Genomic DNA, 17114 nt, shown 5'->3' on the forward strand with positions numbered 1-17114 from the left:
CATGTTCCTCATCATCACCCAATGTGGCTTGAGAATATTGTGTGAGACTGGGCTCTGTAGTATCAGCCACTGGTAAAATCTTGCTCCATAGCCACCTGCTCGGCTTTCAGAGCTTCCTCTTTGAGATTCTGCAGCAAATGTTTTAATAGACAGAGCAACAGGATGGTTACGCTGACAATAGCGTCATCAGCGTTCACCATCTTGAAAGAACCTTAGAAATGTCATTGATCCACACCCACTTGGCAGTTGTTATGTGTGGGGACTGAGTGTTATTCTGATGGGTATTGAAAAGCTGGAATTTAGACACTGCTCTCTGCTGTTCACTAAGCCTTACCAACATATGAACCGCCTAACTCCTGAACACATTTATCTAACTATCCCTGTGTTGCCCATTCAAAATTTTCTTCATAACTAGGATCCTTGTATCTTGTTCTCACATCCTTTATGCATTTAATAGCCCTCTGTGTCTGTACTTTTACACATACTGGTTGGTAAAGGTACCGTCACATCAGCGATATAGACAACGATGCCGATCGCTGCAGCGTCGCTGTTTCGTTGTTGTGTGGTCGCTGGAGAGCTGTCACACAGACAGCTCTCCAGCGACCAACGATGCCGAAGTCCCAGGGTAACCAGGGTAAACATCGGGTTACTAAGCGCAGGGCCGCGCTTAGTAACCCGATGTTTACCCTGGTTACCAGTGTAAATGTAAAAAAAAACCAAACACTACATACTTACATTCCGGTGTCTGTCCCCCGGCGTCCGCTTCCCTGCACTGTGTAAGCGCCGGCCGTAAAGCAGAGCGGTGACGTCACCGCTGTGCTCTGCTTTACGGCCGGCGCTTACACAGTGCAGGGAAGCGGGCGCCGGGGGACGCGACAGACATCGGAATGTAAGTATGTAGTGTTTGGTTTTTTTTACATTTACAATGGTAACCAGGGTAAATATCGGGTTACTAAGCGCGGCCCTGCGCTTAGTAATCCGATGTTTACCCTGGTTACCAGTGAACACATCGCTGGATCGGTGTCACACACACCGATTCAGCGATGTCAGCGGGTGATCCAGCGACGAAATAAGGTGCTGGCCTTCTAGCTCCGACCAACGATATCACAGCAGGATCCTGATCACTGCTGCGTGTCAAACACAACGATATCACTATCCAGGACGCTGCAACGTCACGGATCGCTATCGATGTTAAGTTGTTCAGTGTGAAGGTACCTTAACCGATTCATGGAGCATTACATGAACACCTGATTTATTACATTATAGTCAGTCAGAACAATGAAAGCAATTGTTACCATCCACTTTTTGTGTCTCCCCTATTTCCTCATAGATTGTAAGCTTGCGAGCAGGTCCCTCATTTCTCTTGGTATCTGTTGTTTATGTGATTATTGTTATTCTGTAATGTCTTATTGTCTGTACAAGTCCCCTCTAAAATGTAAAGTGCTGCAGAATATGTTGGCGCTATAGGAATAAAATTATTATTTTTATTAAAGGTCGAATTATAGCGTGTGGGCATGTCACAAATCAGTCAGTGACAAGGCAAATTAAAGCACTGCTGCAGCAAAGCTAGTCTGGCGAAAGCCTGAGATGACTTTTGGAAATGTGCGCTGACACACCGTACCTTGACAAGTAGGTAAGGCAAGTCAGGGTATATTTTTAAAAAACGCTGTACAACCAAGTTCAGCAAGTGGAACTTGTTTACCAGTTTGCCGAGCTTTAAAGCCACCACCAAGTTACACCCATCATCACACACAACCAGACCTGGTTGGAGGTTCAGCAGGGAGAGCCACTAATCAGTCTGTTTTTTTATCACCTTCAACAGCTCGCTGCGTTGTGAGCTTTATCACCTAAACAGATGAGTTCTGTCGCTTTGACAAGGCAGTTCTGCAGACCTCCCAGCTGGGGAGTGATAGGGAGGCTACTTCGGTGAGGAGGAGAAACAGGAACTGAAATATGAGGATGGAAGTTGTGACCGCTATTCTTGGTGTGGGTTATGTGTGATGTCCCAGCCTCTGACTCTGTCCCAGACTCCACCAGGTTCAGCCAGGGTGCCATAAGGGAAATGTAGCATTCTTGTCCACATGTCAACGTGTCTGTGGTAATGTAGACCTTCCCTGTGACTGCTTTGGCCAGAGCACAGGTGAAATTGTGTAACGTGGGAATGGCACACCGGGAAAAATAATGTCAGATGGTAATTGAGTACTGTGGAGCTGCCACCGCCAAGAGGTCGCGGAAAGACTCAGTTCGAACAAGTCAAAACGGCAACATTTCCAGGGCTACCAATCTGGCCATGTGGGTGTTTAGCGCTTTGGCCGGTGGGTGGGTCAATATTTTTGCTTTCTGTTAAAAGTCCGGGGCAGCGACAAGTGAATGCTGCGCTGAGACAATGAACTGGATGTGGCTGCTGACTGTTGTGTCTGTGCAACTGCAGGTTGTGGGGAGGAGGCATCAGCGCCTGCCTCATGGACAGCAGATTGGGAAGGCCGTAACACTGAGGAAGGGGCATTGGTTTCATCATCAGACAAATATTTTGTACCCAGGCGTTCCGCCCACCTACTGGGGTGCTTGTCTGCCATGTTCTTTTGCATGCTGGTGGTGCTCAGGTTGGCAGTGTTCTTGCCTCTTCTTAGCTTGGTTTGGCAGATGATGTAAATTACAGCTGTTTTGTCTGAAGGAATTTCAGAAAAAAACTGCCATACAGGGAAACAGCACACTCTTGGCGTTTTATCTAGCCGAGCGGGGGGGGGGGGGGGGGGGGCTCTGTGGAACAGTTGATCAAGTTCTCCCATGGTCTAACCACTACCTCTTCTTGCCTGTTTTTGTGCTATGGACCAATCTCTATTTGCGCTGCTGTGCTCGCTAGGCGTGCCACAGTGCCAGGTTGGATCAGTGGCCTCATCATTGCCCACGTCATCTTCCAATTCCTCAGATCCTCCTTCTGAGTTGCGATTTTGGGCTGACCTGATAGCAACTGTGCGTCATGATTATCCTCTACCTCTTCAGACGTGAATTGACCTTCCCCATCGTGACTGTGGGTGCTCAAATGTTTGGGCATCATTGCATTTCACCTCCTCATGACCCTCTTTAATGGTGCATGTTGAGAGGCCTGACAAATTACAAGGGAACGTAAATTGTTCCTCAGAGTGGCCAGCATTCCGTTGATGTCTCCTGGGACTCTTGATGGTGGGAGGAAGGAGGACCAGGTTGAGGATTCAGAGGCCCAGCCTCTTGGCTACTGAGACTGGACCGTGGGAAAGACTTCTTGGTGCTGCTTGTCAACACACTGGAGCCTTTGTCTGCCATCCAACACACAACATCCTGGCAATTGTCTGGGTTTTTTAGTGGTGTACCGCGCTGAGCACATTTTGACAGGAAGCCAGAACGAGATACAGTCACCGTCTTCTGATCTGTAACATGGCCTTGGCGGGCACCACCACATCCAGGTCCCTTAACGTCACCCTTTCTCATATTGATACTTTATGCTTATGAAAAAAATGTTCTGGCTTTATTTTTGACAAGTACCCTCACAGAGGTGTTATGTACAAATTCAATATATCTAGCAATGTGTGGCAATTTTTTTTAAGATATCGGCTTTATTACACACAGCAACAGTAGACTCACGAAAAGTAGAGATAAATAGTCCATTTGCAGATCTCTGCACGCTTTGCACCAGTCACACAACTGCTAGATAAAGATACTCTATTTATTAAACCAATAGCTTTGAAAAGGCTTGTGCAGATTGGTCAATGGAACTCCTGTCTCTTTCCCTTGAGGAGGCTACTTCCAAGTAAAATGAGGCATGAGGCATGTTCCTGACATGTGTTTCATGCCTGACAGACTGACCACAATACAGGCCCTCACTTGCATCCACTGTACTCAGAATTTAATTCTAATGCTTTTGGTGTCTGGTAGAATCCAATTCACTGACAATGATCATACAGCTCCCCCAACTCCTTTATTATATGTTACAGTGACTTCACCCGCTATGACAGTTCTCCATTGGGATCCGGTGGCAAAAACGAAATGTGAAGCTTACAAAACGCAGGTTTCCCAGCACCTGCTGGCCCTCTGCTACTTGTTATATTAATAATGACATGACATGGCGGTGGACATAGTGGTGATGGCGGGCAAAGCCCAAAATTCAAATGGGCATGTTTGAAATGGCATTGGACGGGGATTATGTATTCCACTCTCTGGCTAACTATTTGGCATGAGGGTGGGATGTCCCAAAAGTAGGAGTGAGAGCTCTCCCAAATGTATGATACAGGGCTACCTGAGGGCCCTTACCAAACTTAGGTTTTACGGCACCTGCTGGCACTCTGCTAATTGTCAGCAAAGGCTGCATAAAGACATGGCAGTGGACGTGGTGGTGGTGACGGGCAAAGCCCAAAATTCAAAGGGGCATGTTTTAACTGGCATTTTAAAGTGATGGGGAATATGTATTCCACTATTTGGCTAACTACTGTATTTGGCATGATTGAGGGACCTCCCAAAACTATGAGTGAGGGCTCTCCCAAATGTATGATAAAGGGCCACCTGAGGGCCCTTACCAAACTCAGGATTCACACGGCACCTGCTGGCACTCTGCTAATTGTCAGCGAGGGCCGCATAATGACATGGCGGTGGACATGATGGTGGTGGCGGGCGATGCCCAAAATTCAAATGGGCATGTTTGAAATGGCACTGTAAAGGGATGGGGAATATGTATTCCACTATCTTGCTAACTATTTGGCATGAGGGAGGGTCCTCCCAAATTTAGGAGTCAGAGCCCTCACAAATGTTAAAGTAGGGGCGTGGCTATGTAGCCGGAGAAGAAGGACGCACTGAGTGAGAGCTCCAAATATCCTTCTCTTATCCTGCCACATTTATTATATTTCGGCAAACATTACCGGCAAAAGCTGGAACCCCTTACCCCAGGGAACCTTGCGGACCCTCTGAACAGCCGCTGCAGCGATCCGAGGAGGTAGGAAGCTGCGGGGACAGAGGCACTGGGAAGACACACGTGGAGCGGCAGCCATCTTCGGTGCGCGCGCTCCGGGACACAGGACGCGGCGCCACCGCCTCCAGCTGGAATCGGACTTCCCTCACAGCGGAGCTGAATGCGGCAGGGTTGCAGCGGTGAGGACTGTGCTAACGCACGATAGTTAAGATGCCTGAAGGGGATAGAGGGGCTCGAGGGGAGCGGCGGCCATTACTATAGCGCGCTCCCTAACAGCACAGGGAGTGGCGCTTTGTGCACCTGTGGTGCTGCCTAAGAGACAATTCTGTGCCTAGGGAACTAGTGAGGTGGTGCGGTGTGTGCCCTGAGATATTGGGCCCTGCACCCCCCTGTTAATCAATCGCTTCACTGGTGGCGCCATAATAGTGGGAATTAACCCCCTCCCTGCTGCTCTCCCTCTAAACACGAACTGAGCACCCGCCCAGCATATAAGGCTTAAATAAATACTTGGATATCCACCCTGCGATCCTCGCTATCATTACCTGTTAAATTTATGGAGCCTTGGAGCACAATTCAATACTATACAAGACCTGGAGTTAGAGCTTGATTCATTTATAACCATAAAGTTGGAGCACAGCTTGCCTACAATTACTTCTGGAACTAATCTGTGAGGTCCTCTTGTGTATACCCGCCATGCAACATCCTAGAGGAGCGGCGGCTGCTGAAAAACTTAAAAAATTTGCTAAGGACGACCCTCATGAAAATGTACGCAACCTCAGAGGTAACTCCACATCATCTCAACGCAGGGGTCGCCCCTCTGATGCTACTGGGGAAGGGGAGGAGGAAGAACTGACTCTCAAACAGGCATCGGAGCAGTTAATGCAGGCTATATCCCTCACTAGATCATCTCTTACGGAGAAAATAGAGGATGTGCATACTGAAGTGGGCCGCCTGCGACATGACATGCAAACTATGAGGGGGCGTATTTCTGAGGTCGAAACAAGGGTGTCTCATATAGAAGACACTATCAATCCTATGGTGGAGGCCAAATTAACCAAAGCTGCTGGTTCCGTAAATGCTTGGAAGCAAAAAGCAGATGATTTGGAAAATAGACTGCGCCGTAACAACATCCGAATCATAGGTCTCCCGGAGCGGTCAGAGGGTCAGCGGCCTGAGCAATTTTTGGAGGAATGGCTCAAGTCTACACTGGGAGATGGATTCTCCTCGACATTTGCGGTGGAAAGAGCCCATAGGGTACCAACGAGGCCCCTCCCTCCTGGAGCTCCGCCGCGACCTTTCCTGGCACGTCTTCTTAATTGCAGAGACAGAGATACCACCCTTCGTCTGGCGTGTCAGAAGGGCCTCATCAAATTCGATAATGCCACCATATCGATTTTTCCAGATTTTTCCGTGGATCTTCAAAAGCAGCGTGCACGATTTGTGGATGTTAAGAAGCAACTTAGAGACAAGAACATTGTCTATTCTATGCTCTACCCAGCTCGGCTCCGCATCGTCCATAATAGCTCCTCCTTGTTCTTCACAGACCCGGCAGAAGCGATTGAGTGGTTGCGGTCTAATGGAGGACCGAATGTGGAAGACCCCTAACCTGGGTTCCTTGTCTGATGGCAATAAAAATTGAGCTTTCCGTATAGGTGCGGGAAAGTCAACAATACCGGACGCTGAATTCAGTGAGGGTATCCCCTTTTCAATTTGACTGTGGGAGGATGGAAATACTCCCCCCTACTGTTCATGTTTTCTTGTTTAACAAGGTTTTCTGTTTCAGTTTAGGTTGTTTATTAAGTAAGGCTGCCGCTGACACTAACTCCTTGCCCAATATGACGCTATTGAAATGCACCCGAATAATAATGATAAGTATTAATTCTTCCCTCAAGAGTAAACATGGGAGCTGAACTTATATGTATGACCTGGAATATCCGAGGTATTAAAACCCCTAGAAAGAAAATTAAAGTATTTTCACAGATAAAAAGATGCCACCCCCATATTGTAGCACTGATAGAAACACATTTAACAAGGGACACGGCTCGATATAAGCAAAAACCGTGGGTACAGTGGTCCCTACATGCCTTTCACACCAGTTATTCGAGAGGGGTCTCTTTACTAATACACAAGGAGGTCAGATGGGAGGCCAAGGAGGCGAGACGTGATCCAGAGGGTCGCTTTGTTTTTGTGCATGCATTCATCAACTCACGAGAATACGTGTTGTTATGTATCTATAACCCCCCCCCCTGCCAGTATGTCAATTCTCCGTATGGCCCTAGCCTTCTCCTTAAAATACCCGGAAGCCAATGTTATCTGCATGGGAGACTTTAATTTAGTTATGAATCAATCCATGGACAGATTGAGATTGGATGACGCAACATCGGGAGACACTTTACCTCAGCCTCCCTCTCAATTGGCACTGTTTATGGATGGTAGTGGATGGCTGGATCTGTGGAGAGTGAGTCACCCGGAGATCAGAGGGTACACTTGTCACTCATCCACTAGACAATCATTATCTCGAATAGACTATATATTTGGGTCAAGTGGATTGGCATTGTGGGTGGATAGTATTGAACATGGTAGCCGGGGGATCTCAGATCACAGCCCAATTATTCTTAAACTCAAATATGGACGATCCGACAATAATAGTAGGACCTGGAAATTGAACCCCTTTTGGTTAAAATTAATAGATTCTAGTGACAGGACGGTTGATCAGTTAAATAATTTCATTCTAGTACACTCGGAACTCCAGGACCTCGGCTTATTTTGGGATACCCTGAAGGCATACTTAAGGGGATGTTTGTCCTCTACTATCTCCTATATTAAGAGGGCAACGGCGAGGGAGGATGAGGAGATAGAACAAAGATTAAAAGATTCAGAGGCCACTTATATAGCTAATCAGTCCAGCAGTAATAGAATTGAATGGCTCACCTCTCAGAGACTTTATACCCAACACGCAGATGTTAAATCAAAGCGTAAATTATTTTTCACTCGCCAATCCTATTTTGAGTTGGGGAATCAGGCCAGTACACTCTTGGCCTTCTTGGTACGCCAACACAACGCCTCCAATACAATATTGCAGATCCGGGTGTCTGATGGCTCTTTAGTATCCTCTACTGATGGAATACTTCAGGGCTTCTATGATTATTATACCTCGTTATATAAATCTAGCAGTGACTCTGGTGTTGATGAGTGCTTAGATTATTTATCAGATATAACATTCCCCTCATTAAGTCCATCGCAACAGGCCCTTATGGAGGCTGAATTTACTCTGGAAGAGGTGGAGCATGCTATAGCTAACATGGCAACTGGAAAGGCCCCGGGACCTGATGGGTTTCCCATAGAGTTCTATAGGAAATACCGTGACAAGCTAGCCCCTATACTGCTGAAAGTACTCAAAGGAATATGGGAGGGGGAATCTGTACCCGAAACGTTTTATGATGCTAATGTTGTAGTACTCAGGAAGGAGGGGAAGGATCCTTTAGATTGTGGATCATATAGACCAATTTCTCTGGTGAACGTGGATTACAAAATTTTTACTAAAATTTTAGCTACTAGATTGAACAAGATCATATTAGATCTTATACACCCGGATCAAACTGGTTTCATGCCTGGGAAAAGCACTTCTATCAATATCAGGCGGGTACAGTCGGTCATACAATATAGTTCTCTGGAACCAGACAACAAGTGGGCATTGGCTTCGCTGGACGCAGCCAAGGCTTTTGACTCCCTCGAATGGCCCTTCTTAATTGCATGTTTACGGAAATATGGGTTTGGAAATAAATTTTTGAGAGGGATAGATACATTATATGCGAAACCTAGAGCACGAATGGTGGTGAATGGCTTAATGTCTGCATCGTTTTCTTTGCATAGGGGAACTCGGCAGGGGTGCCCTCTCTCCCCAGTTTTATTTGCCTTGGCGATAGAGGCCTTGGCAATACGAATGAGGTCTTCTGCAGATATTAAAGGGATACATATCGCTGATAGGGTGGATGTCATCGGTCTGTATGCTGATGATATGGTGGTGTTTATGGATCAAACGGAAGACACATTACCAAAAGTAATAACGATGATAGATAGATTTAGTAAATTTTCTGGCCTTTATATAAATTGGGAAAAATCTGCTCTGATGCCTCTCTCCCATACCCCAATGTCCTGTCTTGAAACCCTCTCACTGCTACCCATTGTCTCCCAGTTTAAATATCTAGGAATACATATGTCCCAGAGAAGTCACCTAGACTTACATCTTAATATATTCCCGCTACTGGATGTGGTTAAGTCCAAATTTGCTACTTGGGACAAATTACCATTATCTGTGGCTGGACGTATTAATCTCATAAAGATGATATTACTCCCAAAATTGAGCTATTGTTTTCAACATAGCGCGGTTATAATACCTAAATCTTTCTTCGCAACCCTAAATTCCCTTACTACTTCATATGGGGAAAGGCTAGGCCTAAGCTTAAATTATCCGCTCTACAAAGACCCAGACAGGGGGGTGGGGCGGCCCTGCCAGACTTCTATTTATATTACCTAGCGGGTCAGACCAAAATGTTGAATATGTGGATGCCCGGGAAAACTCTTCCTAACTCTGAACACCATATTTTGTATTCGGCCAAAATTGATTGTCCACTGGGATTTTTGGAGATGGAGAGAACTGCGGTTCCTCATTTACTTCCTTTGCTCCGACTAGCACGATCAATATGGAGGCAAGTTAAAAAGGTAACGGGATTTGCTGATATAGCAGCTGAAATGCCATTGTGGAATAATAGTTATTTTCCGGTATTACTGGGTCATCCGTCCACTGAATTCTGGATATCGTACAGTGTCCTTACAGTGGGTAATCTATATAAACGAGGGATCTTTGTCTCCTTTGAACAGCTACAAAATACCTACAGCGTACCAAGATCTCAATTTTTCCGTTACTTACAACTAAGGTCAGCCTTCCAGTCACATATGTGGAATATGGGCACAGGCCGAGCTATCTCAGATTTACCGTTAATAGGTATCCTTAATTCGCAGGGTCCCCAGGGACTTATTTCCTCTCTGTACACCTATTTGTTATCCATGGGTGAGGGATCCACCATAGATTCAATTAAGGGGAAATGGGGACGGCTTCTCCCAGACACATTGGAAGAGGAATGGGACGAAATTTTGGAATCCCCAACTAAAGTCTCCCCATCAGTTAATAACAGGATGACACAACTATACATCATATATCAATCCTATCTGACCCCGATTCGTCTCTTTAAAATGGGTCGTCTACATTCATCAGACTGCCTGAGATGCCATTCTAGCAATGCAGATTTTATCCACATGATATGGAAATGCCCTATTGTCTTCCAATTCTGGAATGAGGTAACGACATTGTTGACATCACTGGTGTCGATCCCTGTCCCACTTGAACCCCTGGTATGTTTGTTTGGAGTATGGGAGGCTGAGACTTGGGATCGTCATACGGGAATTTTTCTGAGGGAGACTCTGTTTTTGGCACGGAAGGTGTTGGCTCTGCGATGGATGGGGGGTTCTTGCCCAACCCTTAGAGCGTGGGTCGACTTGGTAAACTCCATTATTCCGTATGAGCGGGCATTATATCAGAACAGAGGTAATCCAGCCAAATTTGAGAAGATATGGGGAAGATGGAACTCCTCTTGCCATACTGTTTAGGTTAACATAACTTAACAATTATACAAGGAAAGGGTGTAAGATTGCATGGGCATTATCTACTTACAGGGCAGAATCTATCTAGAACTCTCTTTTAAGCGGCAGCATGTTAGTTTTAGAGGTTTCATTAGAAGTTAAGGTAGTTAAAGTTTGAATAAGATATGAACAAATGATTGACATGCATTGCTTGTAACCTTTGCAATATCCCAGACATGATTATGTGTGGTAATTTTATGTGCCTTATGGATAATAACGAATATAAGCAAATGTATGTATGATTCATGCTGTAATTAATAAACGAATTTAAAAAAAAACAAATGTTAAAGTAAAAAATAAAGCCAAAACGCTCCATGTGAACATATGCTAAAATGGAGGTATACATTTTTTTTTTAATTTTGCGTTATATACATGTAATTATGAAGGAAATATTGTTTATCATTTTTCCCTTTAAAAAAATGGTTTGGTTTGGTTTGGTAGGTCTTTAAAAAAAAACGTAATAGCCTGACATTATTCCCAGATATCATATGTGAGTCAGAAAGGCATGCAGGTATATTCTCCATGCTGTTCCCATTTAGTTTTAGCTCTTTCCCATCCATTTCAGCTTTTTTCTCATGCCCCCAGACCTGTTTGTTGGGTCCAGCAGAAAAATATTCGGCATTCCCATTGACATGCATTGGATTCGTTATTTGGTACGAATACACGGATATTAGAAATTATTTGTGCCGATTTTCCCGAATCCGAATATTTCACTATTCAATCATCACTAGTTATTATGGCATTCATTAAGAATATACATTTTATTACAAGATACTGTGATACCCAACATAAATGCTAAACAAAGAACAAAGATGAGCTGTGAACAGGAATTATTATCCCTGGGCTGTGACATCACTGCCTAAATCATTCCTGTACTGTGACATCATTGTGTACTGTGCTGTGACACCATTACCCCTTCATCCTGACATCCTTGTTCCCATTATCCGTGTCTATTTTTACTGGCTGTTGCTTATTATCCTCGAGGAGAAATTTCATTGTTTATAGCACACATCAATGGACATTTTTGTATAAACATCACCTTCTTTTGTCAGGACCTAATAATTATACAGAAATAAGTACTGCTACGTAGGCAGTATATTTCTCTTCCTGCTAGATCATACACAGATTACCACTGAAATAACTTCCTTCTCTTGTGCCAACAGATATCTTACTGATGTAATAATATCTAACTTATGCTTTATAAATAGGTTCTGCAGTGCCTATTATCATGGAGAGACAATAATCAGGAAGTTAGTCGCAGAAAAAAGCCTATAGGACTATGTGCCCATGAAGTAGCAGCGTTTTGGATGACGCGTTATTTCGCTGCGTTCTATTGAACGTAGGGAAACTGCATGTCTTCATGGAACCAAGCGGATTTACTGCATTCAATACATTCTATTGATGAAATTTCTGTTGTGAACACTAGCGTCTCCGACCTTATGGGTGACAGTGTGTAATATGATTGGAAAAAAAAATCTAAAGTAAAAGAAAAAAAAAAAGAATTAATAAATAAAACAACACTAAAAAAAAGATACTGCCAGTCTCAATTGCTAGCCCCGACTCCAATGAAAAAAATAATGTCCAATATATAAAAATAATTTCTACGGAATGAAAAAAAAAAATACAAAGTGAAAAACAGACCCGTATTTCCAATTTTCTTTACATTTTCCCTGATAGCAGCATAAAAAAAATATAAAAATTAAGCCCCATGTATCATGAAAAGGGGATGTTATCTGAGTATCCAAATTTATTTTTTTTAGAGTAATTAAAAGTGAATGTATAATAAAACCTGAAAATGGGACTGGTGAGGAAGGGGAAAAATGGCCCGGTCATTAACTGGTTAAAGATCTAGCAGGGGATTAGAGCAGGAGAGGAGAAAAATATACCTGGCTGCACTCATGCAGCTAGGTACTGGATTCATGGCGCTCATGATTTGGCAGCAGGAATCTGGTGACGGGATCCATTCAAATAGTTTCAAAAACACGACAAAAACGTCATGGTTTTCAATTTGGTGCTACAAAATTCCCCGATCTGAATCTGGCTACCATATACAGTAGGGTCTGTTCACCAATGCTTGGAGGCTAGTACTTTGAAATATATTTTGCGAAAGTTGAAGACTTGAAAGCCACCCTGACAAAAGTCCAACTGACTCCAAGTCAATGGGGTCCTTTGTTCTGGTTCTGTCATGGCCAAACTGAAAGACTAGGGCAGACATGAGAGAAGCCATACTGATGCTACAGGTGTATTGAGCAATGTCACATAGTTGTATCTACGCAAGTATGTTTCTATACATTTTTAGACTACAAGACGACGTCTCATGTGACAGCAATTCTCAGACAGGTTGTGCAACTTGCTATTGTACTCCTATTTTAGAGCTGCAATTTTGCTGTAAAAAAATGGCCAAGTTACAGTCTAACGTCACTTGCATTGATGTTTGTGGCAAGTGAGTGATGTGCTACCTGGGATAGAAAATCCAAAACGCATGGGAACATTGGCGACTCGGTGTCTCAGTCGGTCGAAGGTCAAAAAGCAACACGTCGCCCTGTAGCCCTAAACTTATTATTGAAGTGACGTTCACTACAATCGTTAAACACGACGACGACATTGCATGTGTATAGATAAAACAGACAGCTGCGAACAGAAATAGGATTTTTTAAATTATTCATCCCTGGATGAATGTGTGAGGTGTTTCATCTTCGCTATGGCGTATAGGTCAGGTTTTCGCCATCTTGTGGTTTTTACTCGGTTTCCTCACAGCTCAGTAAGTTACATATGTACAGGAAGGATGTGTCTTAGCACAGTGTGGGCGCAGCTCTCACTAAAGTGTGCCATATACCCACTGCCTGCCTTATCAATCCTGTCACAGCTTCCTCTCAGAACTATTCCATACATTTCCCGCCTAAAATTCGCCACTTCTGTGTAACACAACCTGTGTCATGTCTGCTATTCTGAGGGCTTCTCTCTTTCCTCAATGCCGGACTTTATACCCTGAGCTCAGGTGTTACAAGCAGACCCCACCCACTCCAGTGCAGCACTGCAGGGGTTAACGTGTGACTGAAGCAGACAGGGTGTAGCAGCTTTACCCTCCCCCCTCGGGGTGACGTGTACTGTACTCCCTTCCCCGCCTCCTCCCCGTGCTGGGACTTGCAGCAGCTGTCATTACTGGAAGTCCTGGTTAGGTGGCACCTAGTGCTGGTGGTGAGACGTCCGGAGCCGCAGTCCGAGCAGCCGGCAGGATGGTGCTCAATACAGATGGTGAGTCTCCTTCATCAGTCCTGTCAGGTGCCACAGGTGTGGGGGGCAGTGCCTGTACCTGGCATATGTTACCTGGCTGTGGCAGGTATATGTCTGATAATGGATGATTGCCTCTACTAGCGTCTCGCTATGACGTCCTAATTACGACTATCGACAAAAGGTGAAAACTAGTCCGTAAACTTTCCTATTCTCACACCTGGTGGCAGAGATCTTCTTATTTATTTTTTTTGTCTGATACTTTTCAATGTTGTGTTGTTTTTTTTGTGGCAATTATGTGATTCGTGGATCATGTGATTGGCACATTTCCCACTACGGTGCCCGGAAATGGCTAATTTCCGTCATCACTTGTGTTCGTTTCGACCGATTACCTACCGAAGAACATTCATTATCATTTGTCACCGTTTGGGCATGTTGGATTTTTCTTTTGGCTGTTAATGAGCACTGGCTGCATTTTTTGGCTGAATAAGTTCGATATCTGAGCCTACGTTCCCACCAATTTTCGGTCCATGAAAAACCTGTCAGCACTCGGACCTACGTATTTCAATGGGACTTTTCAGATGACCCCTTTTTTTTTCAGTCATTAAATTGAAAAAATAAAAATATTGTTGCATTCCCTAGCCATCCTGTATTTTGGATGAGACTCGCCTGCGCAAAAAAGATCAGTATGGATCAACCATATAACATCTGTCTCTTACGGATGCCCAGCAGTTGTTTAATACAGGAAACTGAGTTTGGTCCTGTAAATGTTAATAATTCTTGATTAATAAAAATGGATGTCATATGGGTGACCATACAGATGAAAAATTGTTTTTTTTTCATCCCGAAAATCAAACAATTTTATAAAAAAATTTTTACACACTCATGTGAATAACCTGAGATGTATTTTCATTCATCCGACCAACGTGTGATTGTTCTTCGCCCTGTTTTCAACTTTAGAATTGGGAGATTTGTAATGTAAAAAATGTAACAAAAAAAAAACACCAGGAACTACCTGGGAAAAAATATACAATACATAGAGCATAGTGGTTTTTATTTATTTATTTTTGTTTTTCTGTTTTCTATAGTAAAAATAGTGTATATATAAAATTGAATATTCTACTCCATTGACTCTGGGAATACTGGCGGTAGCATTTTTGCCATCAAATACACCACTAAAAATACTGAGTTGTTACTTAAAACATGTGAAGGTCCCCTTTCTCTCCTTTTTAAGTCTTGTGGCTGACGTTTATGTTCTCAAATGATTTGCTATAAAATACAAGTGAAAAAATGGTTCACGGCTGTACAGTTGCATACACTTCATTAAAAAGTATTTCTTATTTTACTACATTTTTCAATGTAATTCTAAAATGTCTGTAAAGAAAACCCCTTCCATAGATCTGCTCATTGTATGTTGTAACAATGAGCTTTGACAGAGCAAACTACAGTGACAGGCTGGTTACACCTTACATTACAAGGTTCAGTAAATGACAAGTGCTAGCATTGATTGAGGCTCCAAGCACTTTCACATCACGGCAGGGACTCATTCACACGTCAGTCATTTTCTTATTAAAGGAAAATCGGACCCAGTTTCATGAATGATTTTGCTAAGCGTTTTATCAGAAAGAGTGCTGTCTGAGTCAGTCAGATAAGAAACCAAAGAAAAAATAGTTTCTAGAGCTTCTATTTAGTTGTCTGTGAAAAACGGACAGCACTCGGATGGCATCTGATTACTTTCCAATTTTTGTTAGCCATATACTTTCATGGCTGATTGGGATCTGACACGCATGATTTTGCACAGACAGCTCGGTCCTCAAAAATAAATTGGACATGTTAAAGGGAGTCTGTCACCCCTTTTTTTTCGATTTGAGATAAAAATATGGTTCAATTGTGCATGAGCTCTGCAATACAGCAGTACCTCTCATATCCCCCGATTCCCCACCTTTGCTGAGAAAATACCTTTTTAATCTCTCCGTTTTCCTATGTTAATTACCCCAGTCCGATGGGCGGGGCCTATTCGCCATTTCTCCCCCCGCTCCTCTGCGTTCTCGACGTAACGAGATCTGTGAATAGCACATATCCCGTACAGTTTATGCGCGTGCGCATTTAATTGGCCTCTAGTGCCTGCGCAGTATGCTTTGCCCAACTGTGGGCAAAGCATAAAATCACTATTGCGCATACGCCCACATTTTTCATTACGTTCTATGCCACCTTGCATGGCAAGACTTCCGAGGCATAGAACGTAATGTAAAATGGCGCATGCGCAATAATGATCTGTATGCTTTGCCCACTGTTGGGCAAAACATACTGCGCACGCGCGAGAGGCCACTTCAATGCCAACACAGGAAAGAAGAGCGTAGAGCAAGGCAGGAGGTGAGGAGAAACAGCGAATAGGCCCCGCCCATCTGACCAGAGTACTTTACATACGAAAACAGAGAGATTACAAAGGTATTTTATAAGCAAAGGTGGGGAATCGGGGGATATGAGAGGTACTGCTGTAATGCAGAGCTCATGCACAATTGAACCATATTTTTTATCTCAAATTGAAAAAAAGGGGTGACAGGTTCCCTTTAACAGTTCTAGAGACTATAAGGCCATGTTCACACTTTGCGGTTTTTACCGCGGAACCGCGGCGATTTTGATGCTGCGGGTCCGCAGCAGTTTCCATAGCGTTTACATTAACATGTAAACCCTATGGAAACCGCAAACCGCTGTGCACATGCTGCGGGAAAAACCGCGCAGAAACGCAGCGGTTTACAACCCGCAGCATGTCACTTCTTTGTGCAGAATCGCTGCGATTCTGCACCCATAGGAATGCATTGAACCGCTTACTTCCCGCATGGGGCTGTGCCCACGTTGCGGGAAGTAAGCGGTTAATGTGCGGGTGGTACCCGGGGTGGAGGAGAGGAGACTCTCCTCCAGGCCCTGGGAACCATATTTGGGTGTAAAAAAAAAAGAATTAAAATAAAAAATCATGCTATACTCACCTCTCAGCGCTGCCCGCGGCGTCCGGTCTCAGTTGCTGTGCCGAACAGGACCTGTGGTGACGTCGCGGTCACATGACCGTGATGACGCCGCGGTCACATGACCGTGACGTCACGAAGGTCCTTGTCGGCACAGCCGCTTGCAGCGCCGGGGAGATCGCGACGTCAGAGGGTGAGTATAGCCAATTTTTATTATTTTTTACATTACTATTGATGCTGCATATTGCTGCATATGCAGCATCAATAGTACAGCAGTAATC

General features: G+C 44.2%; 1 protein-coding gene across 2 annotated transcripts in view; it reads left to right on the plus strand.

Moving 5' to 3' along the window:
* CYTH1 (cytohesin 1) overlaps window positions 1-17114 on the plus strand; it is an 83450-nt gene that overhangs the window by 2041 nt on the left and 64295 nt on the right. The window contains exon 1 of one of the 2 annotated variants that reach the window (XM_077251468.1): window positions 13571-13894. The exons of the other annotated variant lie outside the window; for it this stretch is intronic. Coding sequence (XP_077107583.1) covers window positions 13876-13894 — 19 coding nt within the window. The 5' untranslated portion in view covers window positions 13571-13875. Of the gene's footprint in view, window positions 1-13570; window positions 13895-17114 lie in introns of those variants that run through there. 2 annotated transcript variants of the gene reach the window in all.

Source organism: Ranitomeya variabilis, chromosome 4 (genome assembly GCF_051348905.1).
Source record: "Ranitomeya variabilis isolate aRanVar5 chromosome 4, aRanVar5.hap1, whole genome shotgun sequence".
NCBI classification, from domain to species: Eukaryota; Metazoa; Chordata; class Amphibia; order Anura; family Dendrobatidae; genus Ranitomeya; species Ranitomeya variabilis.